At 37.0% G+C, this 18,576-nt stretch overlaps 1 protein-coding gene across 1 annotated transcript in view; it reads right to left on the minus strand.

The window, feature by feature from the left end:
• LOC150110436 (uncharacterized) overlaps positions 1-18,576 on the minus strand; it is a 286,950-nt gene that overhangs the window by 16,254 nt on the left and 252,120 nt on the right. The window contains exon 9 of the mRNA XM_090398515.1: positions 14,476-14,524. Within this exon, the coding sequence (XP_090254641.1) occupies positions 14,476-14,524 (49 nt within the window). The remainder of the gene's footprint in view (positions 1-14,475; positions 14,525-18,576) is intronic.

The following is an 18,576-nucleotide window of genomic DNA, read 5'->3' on the forward strand; positions in this document are numbered from 1 at the left end:
GGTGCAGTGAATGTAATATGTATGCATGGGAATATGATGCATATATTTATGTAGAGAGGCTGAATAAAAGAAAAGAATTAGTGTGGGTATGTAAGAAATGAAGCATTCTGATAGACCATGAAGCTTGTTTAATTATGAGTAAGGAACATGATGTCATAAGTGACACGACTGTTGAAGCTTGTGCAAATGTTCAGAGAATGTGTGGAAATGATAGCACAAAAAAAAGTTTGACTGACGATAAAGTGTGTGATAATTTATATGACGCTAAAAAACAGAGTGAAATTAATGGTAAAGTGGGCAATAATGATTTTGAAAAACAGAGTGCAGTTAATAGTAAGGTGATGAGTGAGATTCATGGCAAACAAGTGTGTGACTGGCAATAAAACAGTGAGAGTGAATAACAACGAATAAAGGAAGCAAGATTTAAATGAAGATGAGGCAGATGTAAAGTGGAATGAAGAGAATTATAGATATGTATGGAAGAGGGAAGAAAACAAAAAAAAAAAAATGATGTCAGTATGAAAATGGTAATACAAGACATGCGAGTGGCATTGTATAGTGATTCAATTATTACATGTGTGGCAACGAGACGATGCATAAGGTTTGTTTTCTCATGGAGGTAAAATGAATTGACTGACTGAGATGCTGGCTATAAGGACTAAGAGAGCTAAGTAGTTGATAGTAGTAATAGAGACAAATGACTGGACAGGAAACATGGAAAATTTAAGATTGGACATCAGAAGATTATTGAGAAGGATAAAAATTAATCGTGTGATAGGAAAGGTAGTCAGTGTGTTGCCTAAGTATGGCAATGATGAGTTGAGGAAGAGAGCAATAATTATTATTATCTAAGACTCCCAGGGAGTCAAGGAATCCTGGAGGGAGGCTATAAATCACCCAAACCAGCTGTCATACCTTCCCTTAAATTCACTCATACTAGATGCATTCACAACCCCTAAAGGTAAACTATTTCACTCACTCACTGCTCTGTGAGAGAAAAACTTAGCTATTACCCCTTTCTTGACTGTGAACAAATTTAACTTCCATGGATGCACCAAGTTTCTCTCCCCACCTTCCATATAACGAAAAATTTTAGACAAAATCTTATAACACCCATTCAAATGTTTATAGACCTCTATCATATCACTCCTCTTTCTCCAGTTAACCAGTCTGCAATCCACATACTCGCAATCTGTCCTCATAATCTAAATCCCATAATCCAGATATAAACTTTGTAACTCTTCTTTGCACCCTTTCCACAGCTTCTTTATCCCCTTGGAGCCTGGGAGACCAAATCTGCGCACAATAATCCAAATATAGTCTTATCAAAAGCCTTATAAAGAGGAAAAATGACTTCTTTATCCTTACATGTCAAGGTTCGCTTCAACATCACAATTATCTGCTGAGTTGTATTTGCAACTTTTGCTATGTGACCTTTGAACTTTAAATTCCTATCCACCAATACACCAAGATCCCTTGCCTCTTCAGTTTCTTGTAGCATAACCCCGCTAATATAATTGCTGCTGGAATTCTAACTACGCCAAAATGCAAAACTTTACACTTACTAACATTAGATTGACAGTCATTTTCATTTGCCCAAATTTCCAGTCTATTCAAATCATTTTGATTGCTGAATATCAGTAGCATCCCTGATTGCCCTGCCTATCTTCGCATCATTGGCAAACAATTGCACATCTCATATTAGACCCTGCCTAATGTCATTAATGTATAGATTGAACAATAATAGCCCAAGGACTGAACACTGAGGTACACCACTGGTCACCTTAAATCTTGCAGATTCACACCCACTGTTACCATTTTTTGATATCCGTCTGTCAACCATCCCCTGATCCAAGACAAAAGTTTATATTACAATCCCATATTCTCCAGTTAACAGCCTTTCGTGTGGTATCCTATCAAATGCCTTTGAAAAATCCAACATTACCATAGTGTATCCATTCCCTTTATCCAACTAAGCTGTAACATTGTTATAAAATATGAGCAAATTGCTAAAACATGACCTTCCTTTAGTAAACCCATGCTACTCCTTGTAGAGTATAGCTTGTTTGTCTACCCATTCCTGTATGCAAGTTCTTATCAACTTCTCTAAAATGTTCACTATCAACATCAGAGATACTAACAGGTCGGTATTTAGACAGATCAGTTTTTACATCACCCTTGTACAATGGAACTATCATACATTCCTTCCATTCCTGTGGTATCGTTCCTGAGCTGAGATTTAGGTTATAGAAACACATGAAAGGCCTAGTCAATTCGACTGAATATTCCTTTAGCAAACGAGCTGATATTCCATCTATCCCTATAGACCAGGTTATGCAACAGCTCTTCAACCTCATTTTCATGAACCTCTAGCTCTTCATCCAATGTAGCAGTAACAGTGTGCACCATGTTACATATACCTAGTTGACATAGTTAGTAAATTATGAATGATATGTTAGCAGAAATGTGTGAAGAGAAAGGAGTGCAGTTTGTTAATGTGTGGAATGAGTTGAAGGAAGAACTAAACTGTATAAAAGTGACAAACTGCATTTGAATGGTTTTGGTGCAAGTCATTTTGAGAGACTGCTACTGGAAGGGAGAGTAATGAGTGCAGAGAACGAATCTAAGCAAGTAAGAAGAGACGGGAGAATTAGGAAGAAGAGATTGAAGTGGTGCCTATGAATGAAGAGAATAAGAACACAAGTGTGCAAAACAAACAGGGAAATGAGAAAACTCAGGATGGACAGGAGAACACAGTGTGAGAAAGGTTGACACTCCAAGATGATGTGAATGTGTGTTTGTGCAGACTAAAAAGGGAAAGATGACCTGGGATGTAGGGAAAACAGTTGGATTTGAAGAAAGTTCTGGGACAAGTAAGAAAAAAAAAAAAAGGGCTTGAGAAAAGTATGGAGAAGTCACATCTAATAAGTGGTATCAGTGAAACTCGTTATAGATCCAGGAATAAGATGTTATGTTTGTATACGAATGTTAGAAGTATCAGAAACAAGGAAAAAGAAATAGTGGCATTGATTGAGTTTGTTCACTCAAAAATTGTTGAAATAAGTGAGACATGGTTGGATGACATTCTGACAGGAATAGAGATGGAAGGGCATGATGTATTTTGTGAAGATAAAAAGGGCGATTTTTATCTTCACAAAAGATGTAATGGTTTTGAGGCAGTATGGTGTGAAATAGAGTTGAATTGAAAGAAATACTTGACTGGATGTTGCTATAAACCTGGTATTGTGGAGGGTAGTAACCAGGAAATGCATAAGCAAATTAGCCAAGCAAATGAAAATCAATATGGGTGATTTTAATTAAGGCAATATAGATTGGGATGATGAGATAGCAACTGGAAGTAATGAAAATGAGTTTTAGTTTTTGAGGGACAAAACCTCAAGAAACTCAAGTTACATTACCTCAGGAAACATGTAACAGAGGATATACGAGGATTGAGGGTCTTGAATTTAATCATCACATCAGACAATGTTATTATAAATGAGATGTCAAATCTCCTTCCAGTTGAGGAGAGTGACCATGGAGTGTCTGGGTGGTTGCCAGCCATATGAGGACTTCGCTGAGGTATACAAGGAACTACAAGGCTGGTGATTATGAGAAGCTCAGAAGATAGCTTGGAGAGCTGTAGCATGGAATTTGGAGTTGGATAGAAAGGAGATTTGGATGAAAAGGAGATTGCTACCCCTACCAACCGAGTTGGTAAAGGTAGCAAAAGTTCAGTATGAGCAGCAGTTAGCTAATGAAGTAAAAATATCCTAGGGAGTTATTTTGATATGTAGCCAGCAAAAATAAGAATGATTATGGTAGAATGAGAGTGATTGGAGAAAATGGTATAAGGACAACTGTTACACAGGATATAGTCGAGATATTTAATGAACAGTTCATAAAGGTCTTTCATTCTTGTGAATGTGACATCATGGAGTTTGAAAGCAGTGGATGAGAAGAAGAGACTGACTGAGCATGAGGAAGAGGTATATGAGGAATTAAGCAAACTTAATATTAATAAGGCTGTGGAACCTGATGATATATCACTGTGTATTTTGAAGGAATGTGCCAGGGAGTAGACATCTGCCTTGACATATTTGTCAAAGTATTGGAAAGGCTGGTGAGAATCAGGATCCGGAATTGGGTTGACAGCAATGGAATTATCTTTGATGGACAGCATGGATTTACTAAAGGAAGGTCATGTTTTAGTAATTTACTTACTTATTACAATAAGGTGACAGCAATATTGGATCCTACACAGTAGTATACTTAGACTTTACAAAGACATTTGATAAATTACTTCATGATAAGTTGATAGTCAAACTAGAGTAGATAGGGTTGGATATTAGACTAGTGCATTGGATTGGAGATTGGCTGTCTGATAGGTTTCATCCAGCTATGTATGGGGAAGCAATATCCCAGAAGAGAAGGTCACTAGTGGTGTGCCTCAGGGGTCTGTTTTAGGGCCATTGCTGTTTAACCTGTATGTTAATGATATCGGGAAAGATTTGAATGGGGATATACAGCTGTTTACAGATAATGCAAAGTTTAAATGAACTATGAGGAGTAGAGCAGATGTTGTGAGCTCACAAGAAGACTTGAATAGACTGAGTGAATGGGCAAGGAGTGGGGATGCCAGTTCAATGTTGCAAAATGTAAGATTTTAAAATTTGGAAAACAAAGATGAGATGTAGAATTTACTCTTGGTGGGGATATATTGTTGGAGGTGGAGGAAATAAGAGATTTTGGGAGTGGTGGTGGATAAGGATATGAAATTCTGAGGACATATTGAAAAAAACTAATTCTGGGAATGATGCAAAGGACACCAACTTGTAGAAGTAAGGAGATTCTAGTTCCACTGTATAAGACTCTGATTAGGGCACATGTGGACTACTGTGCACAGATTTGGTCACCTGAGTTTCAAAAGGAAGAGATGTTGGTTAGGGTCAAGAGGCAATTGACCACAATAGTTTCTGATCTCTGGAATGTTGAGACAACAGAGTCTTGTAAGTAGGAGGAAGAGGGATGATATGATAGAGACATACAAGTTAGTAAGGGGTTGTTATAGGATTAATACTGAAGAGGTTTTTCCATAAAATGGTGGAAGATTGAAGGAAAACAAGAGGTTATCCCTGGAAGATGTATAAGGCAGGTGTGAGCAAGGCAGTGAGAAGCAGGTTTTTTGCATGGAGAGAGAGATGTGAATGATTGGAATGCATTGCCTAAGAACTTAAACATATTCAGATTCTCTGCAGAGAATCTGAATATGTTTAAGGCATAGTATGATGAGCTGTGTGTATGACAAAAGGGACCTCCTAGATTAGTGTAATTTCATGGGGTTTAATGATAATAACTCATTAGGTGCAAGAATTGTGTTCTTGAGAATTATCACATATATTGAAAATACGCATAACAGGAGGATTATAACATAGAATAACTGAGGTTGCATTCCCAAATGAGGGAGATATCAATCTTTCAATATGAATTTCATCATAATGCGTCTATTTTCCATACATATTAAGGCACAAGAGTAGTAAACAAAACATTCAGTATGTATAAAACAAATAACTATTAAAGTAGTTATTTACTTTCAAGATTAATATATTGAAACCACATCTTAATCACAATTTTATCTGACATGCTGAAATTGAAGTCTCATTGGAGACCGAAGGCTTCTCTTTAAGAATTTTTCAATAGAAACTCGACTTACTTGCAGTTTTCAACTTCTGATTGTAGACATTCTTGTAGAATATAAGAACATTTTCAATCTCCCCTTTTCAATTCAGAACTCCTCATGTGGTCAGAGTCATGTTCATTTGAAGAGAGCCACAGTGCTGTCTATGAACTTAAAAGCTTCAGACCCAGCCTTTATTGTCAAAGTTTTCACAGTCTCAACCTTCACAGGACTTGATTCAGATTCCTTACCAATATGCTTTTCCACAGCCAGAAGATCTGCATTGCTCAGGGCATAGAAGTTATTTACAGATAAAGCAATACCACATGACAGTGGGGGACATTGACTCAGTGTCCACAAAATGGACACTGAGTCAATGAGCAATAGATGGACGTAAGAAACAAGGCATGGAAGCTTAGATGAGAAATGGCAACAGTCTTTATGTACAAAAATGAAACTGTTAAGAAAAAACACATATAAAAAAAGCATGTATAATGAGAGATACCTCTATATATAGTAAATATAAATATAATGGTTTGAATATTAATCTGGCTGACCAAATAAGCAGCAAACATAACCTCCAACCAACTGGCTGCAAATTCAGATCCTGCCATGAGTATGGATATTTGTGAACATTCCTTGAAGTGGGAGATGAATTTCCAGACCCAATGTGAGATTGCTGCCCAAATTACTGAAAGGAATGCATACTGGAGGCCCCAGATTATGTAAAAATAAATAAAAATAAAGAGCCTCTGTAGATCAATCAATCGTGACAAAGCCCTTTGGTTGGAACAATGTGGGTTTAAATATCATTTAGAACATGAAGAATCTTTATAAGAACCTTTTAACTGATGGTGAGTTAGTCAGTCTCAAATGAAGATGGAAGAATTTCCCTCAAGGTGACTGTTGTTCATCTCAATCCACACAATTAATTAACATAATATACTTAAGTGATTCATCCTAATTCCAAAAACCACCAACACAATCCAAAAATACACAACAAAAGCAGTCCCCCTCATTTGTATTCCCTGATTTCAACCTTCAGCTGTTCAAAAAAAGACATTAATAGATTCCTACTTTCTTTTTAACTTGGGTTGATTGGAGAGCAAATATGCTACCCACTCATCCTAGTTGGCCAAATAGTTAGCATATTCCACTCTCTGACTAACAGGATATGGGTTTGAAATTAATAAAAATAGAAAAAATTCTAAACCTATAAAACAAATAAAACATTTCAGCTATTTAGGTATGGTTTTTAGTAAAGATGGCAAATTAAATAAAGAGACATAATAACAAAGTATAACATATATAACATAATATAATAGCATATATTGTAAAAATTCGATGCAACAAGAATAAATTTTGTATAACAAACGCATCGAGTTTTTACAGTTAGGCAGAACCCAAAACACCTGTAAATAGTCTTTTCTCTTAACATTTTGTATTGTATGTAACATATGTACAGCCCAAAAGGAATTAGCTATCTCTTTGAACAAAAGATGTAAAACCTTCAAGGCTAAGGGAAATGCTCTACAGTCGGCATGCCATTTGAAATTTTGCTTACGAGTTCAACTCTAAGTGATCTCAAGGTCGATGCAAATCAGGGCAGCAAAAATTCAAACGGATGTTCCGCTGGCTGACTTAATGAGATTAGAACGGGCTAGTCGAAGGTTCCAGAAACCAGGAATCATAAGACAATGTAAGGGGTTCGCATAAGTGCACGGGGTTTAGAAAACTGAACCCAGGGTCTTGGAACTGATGAAATATAAGATGGGACTTCAAGAGACACGGGAAGAGTTTTTGCACAGAGAAGAAACGAGCAAACGAGGAGACGATGTGATAGAAAGCCTCAGAGTGATGTCCTGACGTGTCCAGGAGGAAGCCATGCCGCGAACCGTAATTTAGCCCAGAAGCGTAGATAACCAGGGGACGAATCAGCTGAGGAGCAGCCGAACTTGTCTATGAGCTGTTCCGCTTATCTAAGTCTGTGAAGGCCCTGACAAGTCGCGACCCTTTGCCAGTGTATTAACACGCTGATGAATCGTCACCCACATCCCCACGAGCCAAACCTGATGAATGGCCAGTACCCCAAGGACCTGAAGGAGGAGAAAATCCAAAACCCGAGACGAAGAAAAGGAAACATAGGAAGTTGCAGCCAATGGAATTGGAGAGTGCAACTCAACAGAAGACAGCCCATGTGAGTTAAAATATTGTTTTATTTAGACTGTGTGATGCTATAAGAATGGGTTGTAGAACTGGAAAAATGCATGTTCTTGTTCTGTCTGGATTTTGCAATCATCAAAATCCAGACTTGTTCTGTCTGGATTTTGATGATTGCATCTAAGAATGAGTATAGCAAATTCCTAGGAAATATTTTGGGTTATGATTTTTATCTAACGCCTGTATATAATCTTGTATGAATTTTCTTAACTAAGTTTACAATATGTTATATTAATCGTAACATGTCCTTAACGCCGATTATTCAAGTATTAAGATGTTTGTTAATGATATTTCTTTAAGCTAGATAGATAACATGATGTGTGTCTTGTATTAATTGAAGAAAGATATACAGGTATTAAGAAGTTAGTTAAATGATAATTCTTTAAGCTAGATAGATAACATGATGTGTGCCTTGCATTAATTGAAGTAGAGATATATGCAAGTTTGTTTTTAGTTTTTTTTGAGAATTACAGAGGATCACCCTCTGTCTTACAGTGTAAAATATGGGCCTGTTTGTTGACTATTAAATCCTATGTTGCATTTTAAACGAAGTTTTTGCCTGATCTTATTTTTAATTGCAATGCATTGATCGTAAATAAAATTCGAACTAAGTGGGAAACGTTGATATAATTAGTAAGTGAGAAAAGGGCCAGGACTGCAAAGCAAATTGATAACTTGGGGACGATAAAGAGATTTTGTTGTGAAAGATTTAATAACCTACCAGAAGTACTATATTTCTTGCATCATATCGAGGCATGGATGGCGTAGTCATAAAATCTAAATAAATATTTCCATTGCTCTCAGGTAGAAGGAGTATAGATTACAGAAGGTAGGAATCTAGAGTATTAAAAGGGGAACATATAAAATTAAGTGCCGAGAATATTACAAACTGCCGCAACAACACCTGGATATATACAAAAGGAAAGAAACTTGAATATATATAATAGGAAACACAACAAAATATTACAATATCGCAGCATTGACGGAATATATAAAAGAAAAAACACCACAAAATATTACAATACATGCTGCATCATCAACAGGATAAATAGCCTGGGTATATAAAGAGAGAAACTACAAAATATTACAATATAACATCATAACATAATAAAATAATTAAATAAAATACAGTTTTACAGCAGCTACACTGCACAATCCAGAAGTCTTGTCAGAAAGTCAACTCTCAGATGACTGGAGTAGAGCTCTTATCATATCCATTTTATAAATAATGAATATGAGAATTATAGAGAAAATTTCCTTTTTGAGTGTTCCAAGGATTAATGCAAACACACTTGAGAACAGGCAGGAAAAATTGAAGAACAAGCTGGATTTAAGCAAAAGGTGATATGAAGACCATATTTTTATCTTATGACAAACACAAGAAATTATGTCAATAAAAATAATCTTTATTTTTAGCTGTTTTGATCTCAAAAAAATCACGTGGTGAAAAGAAAAAAATTTGTTCAAAACGGAATGTTATGTGTAAATAGCATAGCTCATATATATGAAAGTTGCAAACTAAAAGAACTGAAGGAGGTAGATAGTTTAATCTTAATTCAGGTGTAAGATTGGGTTGTATGCAATTTACACAATTATTTATGAGAATAGAATGACTGATGCAGAGGACATAGTAGAATTGTTCAATGAACAATTTATTGGAGTATTTCATCCAGGAGGAGTCAGTTTTAATGCTAGAGTGATTAGGCAGGTTTGAGGTTTAGAGGTACAGGAGGAGAGTGTGTTTCAAATACAGAGTATACTCTGGATGTCAGTAAAGCTGTGGGACTGGATAGTATTTCATCACGAGTTTTGAGAGAATGTGCTAGGGAACTGACAGTGCCTTTGACCTGGCTTTTCAATGAAAGTCTGGCTGGGAGAAAAGTGCCCATGGAATGAAAGGAAGGTAAGATAGTGCCATTGCATAAGGGCAGTAGCAGACTGGAATTGTCTAATTATAGGCCAGTTTGTGTGTCATCAGTAGTTAGTAAGATCTTGGAGAAAGTAGTGAAGGACTGTATACAGCATTGGGCAGATGAGGGTAATATTATCTGTGAGAGTCAACATGGATTTGTGAAGGGGCGCTCTTGTTTTAGCAATGTGCTAGCCTTTTATGATAAAGTTACAAGAGCATTAGATGAGGGAAAGGCATATACTGCCATTTTCTTAGACTTAGCGAAGGCATTTGACAGGATGCCACATGATAAGCTGATATTTAAGTTGCAGCACATGGGTCTGGATGTCAGATTCGTCAACTGGATTCAGGATTGGCTGTCCAATAGCTATCAGAGAGTTGTGTATAGCAGGGCAGTTTCAAGGAAGCAGAGGATTACAAGTGGGGTCCCACAGGGCTCGGTACTGGGACCTATATTGTTTAACCTTTATATCAATGACATTGTCAGTGGACTGCAAGAGGATATTCAGTTGTTTGCAGATGATGCGAAGCTGGGAAGGATTATTAGTAATAGTGCAGATACGACAGCCCTGCAAGAGGATTTGAATAAGCTAGATAAATGGAGAAATGAATGGGGGTGTCGGTTTAATGCAGCAAAATGTAAGGTCTTGAGGTTTGGGAAACATTGATGGGACACCGTATACTCTATGGGAGGAGTTATACTGGAGGAAGTAGGGGAGACAAGAGATCTGGGTTTGATGATTGATAGAAATCTGAAATTTAGGAGACATATTGTAAAGGTGGTGAAGGTAACACAGAGGATTTCTGCAATAATGAGAAGGACGCTGCCCTGCAGAGATAAAACAGTTATCATTCCTTTGTATAAGACACTGATCAGACCACACTTAGACTATTGTTCTCAGATTTGGTCCCCAGGATTTGAAAGGGATAAATTAACTGTGGAAAGGGTACAAAGGTGGATAACAAAGATGGTTTCAGGACTGTACAATGATAGTTATGAGGATCGGCTGAGGGAATGTGGACTGCAGAGTTTTGTGGATAGAAGAAGGAGAGGTGATATGATTGAGACTTTTAAACTGTTGAGAGGTGGTTAGAGGGTTGATACTGGGGAGTTCTTTCGCTTGGTTGAACAGCAGGAAGGAGTGATGACAAGAGGCCATCCCTAGAAGTTACGAAAAGGAACTGTGAGCAAGAGGGCGAGGAGTGGTTTCTTTGCGTGGAGGGTGGTTGAGCTGTGGAATGCATTGCCTGATGGAGTGGTGAGAGTGAGAACGGTCAATGAGTTTAAGGAGTGGTATGATAGACTTTGTGTTTTGGGGGGGGGGCCCTCCCCTCGATGAGTCTTGATGGACTTTGTGTTTCATAGGAAGGACCTCCCACAATGAGTCTTTTGACTCCATGGAGGCCTGAATAATAATAATAATACTGACCACATACATCATTACGAAAGCAGCATTAAACCCGATATTTATAAGGTAGATATTAAGCTTAGTTCTTTGCTCTATGAAGACATTCTTCATAGGATAAGATTCATATTTAAAAATTTTCTTAAATAAATCTGTTTCAAGGGTATTTAATCAAAGTATATACCTTCTTGTCCTTCAGGCACAGATACATGTTATATTTTTAGATATTTAGAAACAATTGTTATTGGCACCAGTGGCAAATGAAATGTATGGATATCATAATAAGTAAGGTGGTATATGCTGGGAAGTCAGATGAAGAACTATATGAAAAAGAAGGAGACATCAGCCAAAAGATCAAGCTAATGATAAGATAGTGTTTAAACCAGCTTCAAATCCAACTTGAGACTTGGATTGGAGATCACATACAAGAGTTCAGGAAAAAAAAAAATCATTATAGTGAAGGGAACCATCGGTACCAGAACCATATATAAAAAAATGAAGATAATCAAGATGGCATGGTCACTTTAGCAAAATGGGAGATGAAGAATTTGCAAAACATTGTGTGTGTGTGTGTGTGTGTGAGAGAGAGAGAGAAGAAAAAATGGCAAGAAAAGACCAAGGCATAAGTGGGTTGATACCAGGGGCAGCTCGTGCATAGGCACTGCGGAACTGCAGCACCGCCAATTTTTCTCGACATATAAATATATTTATTAATTTATTTATATTTGCTTGTAATATTTAATTTTATCATCAACAATCCTATACAATTCTCTTATTTTGTATACAAGATGGATTTTTATTATTTTTTATACAAAATAAGAGAATTGTATAGGATTGTTGATGATAAAATTAAATATTACAAGCAAATATAAATAAATTAATAAATAATTAGTGTTACAGATTTGGTATAAAAATTACTAAATTACCAGCAAAAAACCAACAAAATTGACAACGGGTTAGAAAACATGGAAAACAAAATGTAATATTCATAGAGAACCTATAAAGCAAATAAAACATTTCAGCTATTTAGGCATGGTTTTTAGTAAAGATGGAAAATTAAATAAAGAGACATAATAACAAAGAGGGCATGAGTATGCTGAATAAATTAATGTGGAATAAGAGAATTAAACGCTATGGTAAATGGCACTGTGTCACCCCAGTGTCATATTGCTAGCATTTGCTACGCATGCAAGCATATGCATGTCATAGTGAGATGCGAGCTATTAGCGTAATGTGCCACTGTCCGTCGCGCAGTTCCACTGTTGTTTATATGCTGTTTGCGCCATGATAAGCACTACCAGCAGAGTGTTGGTAGTGCTTATCATGTTTACTCCGTCTCTTTAAATATTTGGACATTACAATTAAAGACATAACATTTGTTATAGTTTTTATTTTAGAACATTATTGGGGTTATGATAATGGATTTTATTTTTAAGTAATTTTGAATTATACCAAACTGTACAATTTTATTGATAATAAACAATATTTTCTCATGTTTAATTTTTTAAAAATTTTTTTTCATAATTTTGATATTTTATCCAAACACATATAGACTGTACTTACAGTATGTATGCATATTGCGAAAGTTGCAGCACCCCAACGATTTCAAGCCACGAGCTGCCACTGGTTGATACATTTAGGAATGAAGAATGTAATATAGAATTTGATCAAATAAGACTTGGCAAATAATGAACCAATGGTCACGATATATTATGTCAGACCATCATGATATACAATATATATACACTATCTGATCAAAAGAATGTGGGCACCTACTTGAAACTGTAATCAGACTTTCCCTGTGGCACACTTTCCAGTAGGGGGGGTGGATCCACCCTTTACTTCTATGACAGCTCTAACTCTGCTGGGGGGACTTTTTACCAGGTGTCAGAACGTCTCTAGAGGAATGGCAGCCCATTCTTCCTGTGAAGCTGTAGCCAGAGCAGTTCATGATGTGGGTTGTTGGGGTTTGGAGTGAAGTACATTCTAGTTCATCCCAAAGGTGTTCTATGGAATTCAAGTCAGGGCTCTGGGCTGGTCAGTCCATTTCTGGAACATTATTGTCCACAAACCATTTCCTCACAGACCTTGCTTTATGGTAGGTAACATTGTCATGCTGATACAGACAATAGTCATCCCCGAATTGATCTTCTACCGTAAACAGTACGCAATGGGTCAAAATGTCCTTGTACCCTTCCACATTTAGATTTCTGTGTAGTGTTACGAGAGGGCCAAGTTTATTCCATGAAAAACACCCCACACCATAATGCCACTTCTTCCAAATTTCACTGTTGGCATTACACACACCTGCAGGAATCGTTTTCCAGGCATTTGCCACACCCAGACCCTCCCATCAAACTGCCACATGGTAAAGCATGATTCATCACTCCAAATCACACAGTTTCTAGTTGTCCACTGGTGCCTCTCTTTACACCACTGCAGGCAAAGTTTAGCGTTCACAGGAGGAGAGGATCCAAAGGCAAGTAACCAAGATAGTAGGTTCATGGAATGACCCCTACAAGAACAGGTTGAAAATTTTTGGGTTACACAAACTGGTTGATAGGTGGAAAAGGGGTGATATGATTGAGATATACAAATTACTGAGGGGGTTTTTACAAGATTAATTTAGAGGAAAATTTTCAGAACAGGTGTGGTGATGGGAGAATTAGGAGCCATCCATGGAAACTGAGTAAGAATGTAGTTGGCAAGGGTGTTAGAACTAGGTTTTTTGCTTGGAGAGTGAATGAGTGGAATAGGTTACTAGAGTCTGTTGTGGGCACCATGACTGTGAATGAGTTCAAAGCAAACTATGACAAATACTGCATAAATGTTAGATAGTTCTTAACATGATGTTTAGGGTCTCTCTCAATGAGTCTAAGGACTACTTGGAGTTGCTGTAATAATAATAATATGATCTCTGCTGCATCTTTGACTTTTCAAATGTAGTCCCTATAAGTTTATCATTTTTGTCTCTATAAAATGTTGCTTTTCTTGGTATGTAAAGATGTACCAGGCATAATGTAATATTTTTTAAATTTTTTTTTTTTTTTTATGTTTAGTATGAAATAATATAGGGAACATCTCCCCCACCTCTCTTTCTCTACAAAAATACATGAAGTTAAGCTTACCAATTATTTTGTGTTTCAATACTTCCTTCATTATCTATTGTTTTGTAGCATTCTAAACTATAATGTTTAATATGAAGTAAATGTTATAAAATTTATATAATTACAAAATTTAATTACTTAACTGATTCTTACCTTAGAAGCAATTGACACATAATCTTCAAAAGCATTCATCAGCTTAGAACTAATGGGGAGGGGAGGGAGAAAATTATTACAAAAATTACTTGAAAGATCAGATTATTTATATGCATTGAACTGTAAAAGGGAAAAGAAAACCTGCATATTTATTCTTTTTAACAGAAAAGCATACCTTTTCATTATTTAATTTTTAAAAAATATAATAATATCTGACAATAATCAAGTGTACAAATTTCTAAGTCTAGATATATACAGAATCTAATCCTGTGAATATCAAAAATGTGAGGAATATAACATTTCTTAAAAATAATTGCATTCCTTTTTTTTTTTTTTTTTTAAGTATCACAATTTTCTTCTACTGAATAGAAGATAGATAAAGGTAGGGAGGTAAACGAATCAGTTGATATAGTGGAATTACTGAGTGAGCACTTTGCAAGAGTTATATCATCCAGGTGGTGATATTGCAAGAATGAAGAAACCAACAGCTTATATGGGAATTGTAGTGAATGAAGTGGAGGTGAATAGTCTATTACAAAACCTCAATGTGAATACATCTGTGGGATTGGATGGTATACCAGCTGGTGTCATACATGAATTGGCTAAAGAATTGTCAGTGCCCTTGACCATTTCATTTAATTTGAGTCTTGGGTCTGGGTTAGTCCCAAGGGGCTGGAAAGAGGGGAAAATAGTTCCACTGCATAAAGGAAGTTCCAAGACTGTGGTTGAAAATTACCGACCAATCAGGAGTTGTTGTCAAGGTCTTGGAGAAAGTAGTCAAGAGGAAAATACAGGAATGGATAGATGAAAATGGGATACTGTATGGGGGACAGCATGGTTTTGTGAAGGGTAGATCATGCCTCAGTAACTTGCTCACATTTTATAACACAGTGACGGCTGAACTGGATAAGGGTAATGAGTTTACAGCGATTCTAATGGACCTTGCTAAGGCCTTTGACAGGATTGCCACATGGAATTCTAATCAGTAAACTGCAGCATATGGGGATGGATATAGAATTGGTGAGATGGATAGGAGGGTGGTTGATGGAGAGATATCAGAGAGTAGTTTATTCAGGAGTAAAGTCCAAAAGACGGCCTGTGACTAGTGGTGTGCCGCAGGGTTCTGTTGTTGGACCACTACTGTTTAATTTGTTCATTAACGATATAGGAAAGGATCTGAGAGGAACTGTTCATTTGTTCGCTGATGATGCAAAGTTGGGTAGAGAATAGTGAATGCACAGGATGTCAAAATTTTGCAGGATGATTTGGATAGTTTGGATGACTGGGCTAAGGAGAATGGATGTCAATTTAATGTGGCAAAATGTAAGGTTATGCATTTTGGGGTGAAAAGATTAGCAGCAGTATACCACATTGGTGGAACTGTACTCCAGGAGATTGACGAGGCCAGGGATTTGGGAGTATTGGTGGATAGGGAGTTGAAGTTTAGGGGGCACATTGCAAAAGTGGCTAAATCAGCCCATCAAATCACTTGGTTACTGAAGAATACTTTGACAAGCAGAGACAAACAAGTTATTGTTCCTCTGTATCGAGCCTTGATAAGACCCCCATCTAGACTATTATGCCCAGATATGGGCATCAGGGTTTCTTCTTGATGAAGAGGAGGTGGAGAGGATCCAGAGATGAGTGACCAAGATGATAGCAGGCCTATGGAATGAACTTTATGAGAACAGGTTGAAGATTTGTGGGTTGCAGAAATTGGTTGATAGGCGGAAGAGGGGGGGGGGGGAGGGATATGATTGAGACATTCAAATTACTGAAGAGTTTCTATAAGATTAATTCAGAAGATATTTTTGAGAACAGGACTGGTGGTGGGAGGACTAGGGGCCATCCATGGAAACTGGGCAAGAGTGTGGTTAGCAAGGGTGTTAGAGCTAGGTTTTTTACTTGGAGAGTGGTGAATGAGTGGAATAAGCTGCCAGAATTTGTTGTGGGTGCCATGACTGTGAATGAGTTCAAGGCGAAGTATGATAGATACTGTGTGAATGTTGAATAGTTGGTCTCCTTCGATAAGTCTAAGGACTCCTTGGAGTTGCCCGTAATAATAATAATAATGATGATATATTCAAAGGTCTGAAGGAAATATTCAGTTGTTTGCAGATAAAATTGGGAGGATAACAAAGAATTCTTCTGTGATTCCATATCAGGAGGACATAAATAGGATGATGGTTTATTTGAACAGGATATATATATATATGAATATAGAAGTGTAATGTTACAAAGCACAAAGTTTTGCATATTTGTCAAACAAAATATGCAGAGAATCATACTCATAGAACGAGCAATCCTTAAGTTGCATGTGTCCCCTGGGTGGTACTAAAAGAGCAACAGTGATGTTGGGTGCCAAACTGACATTTATAGACTCCTGCCAAATGAGAATGTGTTGAAAGTGCAAAACTGACAGCTTTAGTTGGCAATTCTATGATCACCATGAGACATCAGGATCAACATCTACAACGGTTCACAAAGAGCCCAACAGTCCAAGTAACACAGCTGAATGTGGAAGGTTTAAGCTACAGCAAGTGCCAGGTTTTAGGAAAACTGTTTCTGAAAGAGAGCATTAATATAGTCATCGTACAAGACATGCATATTGAAGACCTGTCGAATGTCAGTGGAAGATGTATTATCTTGTCCCTGGATAATACATCTTCCACATAATAATGACTGGTGCCACATCCCACAAAATGTATAGATGTGCCACATACACAAGAAGCAGTATCACCAGGATATCACTCTTCTCAAAGGAACTAGAACAAACATACAGAATATCAACAACTATCCTTCTTCCATGTGGTCTTAAATTAGCAAATGCCTCCAAACCTCCCAAATACAGCTTGAATCATAGAACTAGCAATTTATTCCCACAGTTCAGTTTTACCCCTACATGACCACTCTGCAATATATGCAGGTGATTTTAATAATTATCATACACAGAGGAAATGTAAGAATAATGACAAAAATGGAAAGATCTCTGGTATGTTGGCAGATATTAATAATTCTGCGACTTGTCTTTGATGCTTTTTTTTCCCACTATTCCACTCATTATTCCACCATTCACCACTTTCACGGTGAATAGTAGAATATTGATACAAACTCTGATTTATGCTTTGTTATGACAGCGAACTGATATTCCTACAACCAACAAGTACTCCCCCAGCTTTTGTGTTTTGACAAAAGCTGGGGGAGTACTTGTTGGTTGTAGGAATATCAGTTCGCTGTCATAACAAAGCATAAATTGGAACATCATTACAAGGAAACTTGATGACATTGTATGGTTCATTAAGCCTAAGCTGAATAATCATGAAAGATTTGAAGGAGCATCCTCTCTACAGCCTGACATTGTATTCCAAGAGGATACCAAAAGGAATATATTCCCTGTCAGAACAAGGATACACAAAGACTGTATGAAGAATTTCAAACCAACCACTCACAAGACATCACTGGGGAACTCTTTGAAAGCCTGAACATGGCAAGAAGAGAAAGAAGATGGCAGTCAACTATACAGGACATGGACATAAAGCCTGGATAGTACAAAAATCTAGGAGGTGCTTCAACTATGAACACCAAGAAAAGCCAAATACATCCAAATCAAATAGTACACCATATAATTAATCTCTCCAAAACAACTGCAGTCAAGAAATACACAAGAAATGTTAAGAATGGAACCAGATCAGGCAAAGGATGAAGCCATCATGGAGTCAGAATTTTCTCACCCTTTCACCCCCCCCCCCCCCTTTGAAACTGATAAAGCAATTCAAGTTACTATGAGAAAAAGTCACTTGTTCAGATGGCATGATTCTGGAGTTTGTGTTTGCTAAGCATATGGAGAAAGCAGCCAGAGAAAGTAGAAATAGAAGAAATTCTGTTCTAGTGGTAAACTACCAAATACTTTTAAACATTCTAAGATAATGAGATAATGGTCTTATTGAAGCCTGTCAAGATTGAGGCCAAGCCTGAAAATCACCATCCAATAGTATTACTTAGCATCTTCTATAAGATCTTATAAACTCAGTTATAACTGTATTATCCCTGTAAAAGAAAAATGCATCCCCATAGGGTGTAACTGTGTAGAACAAGTGCTCG

The sequence above is a fragment of the Typopeltis vanoorti genome, chromosome 1, assembly GCF_054136105.1.
Source record: "Typopeltis vanoorti isolate ZY-2024b chromosome 1, IOZ_Tvanoo_1.0, whole genome shotgun sequence".
Taxonomy (NCBI): Eukaryota; Metazoa; Arthropoda; class Arachnida; order Uropygi; family Thelyphonidae; genus Typopeltis; species Typopeltis vanoorti.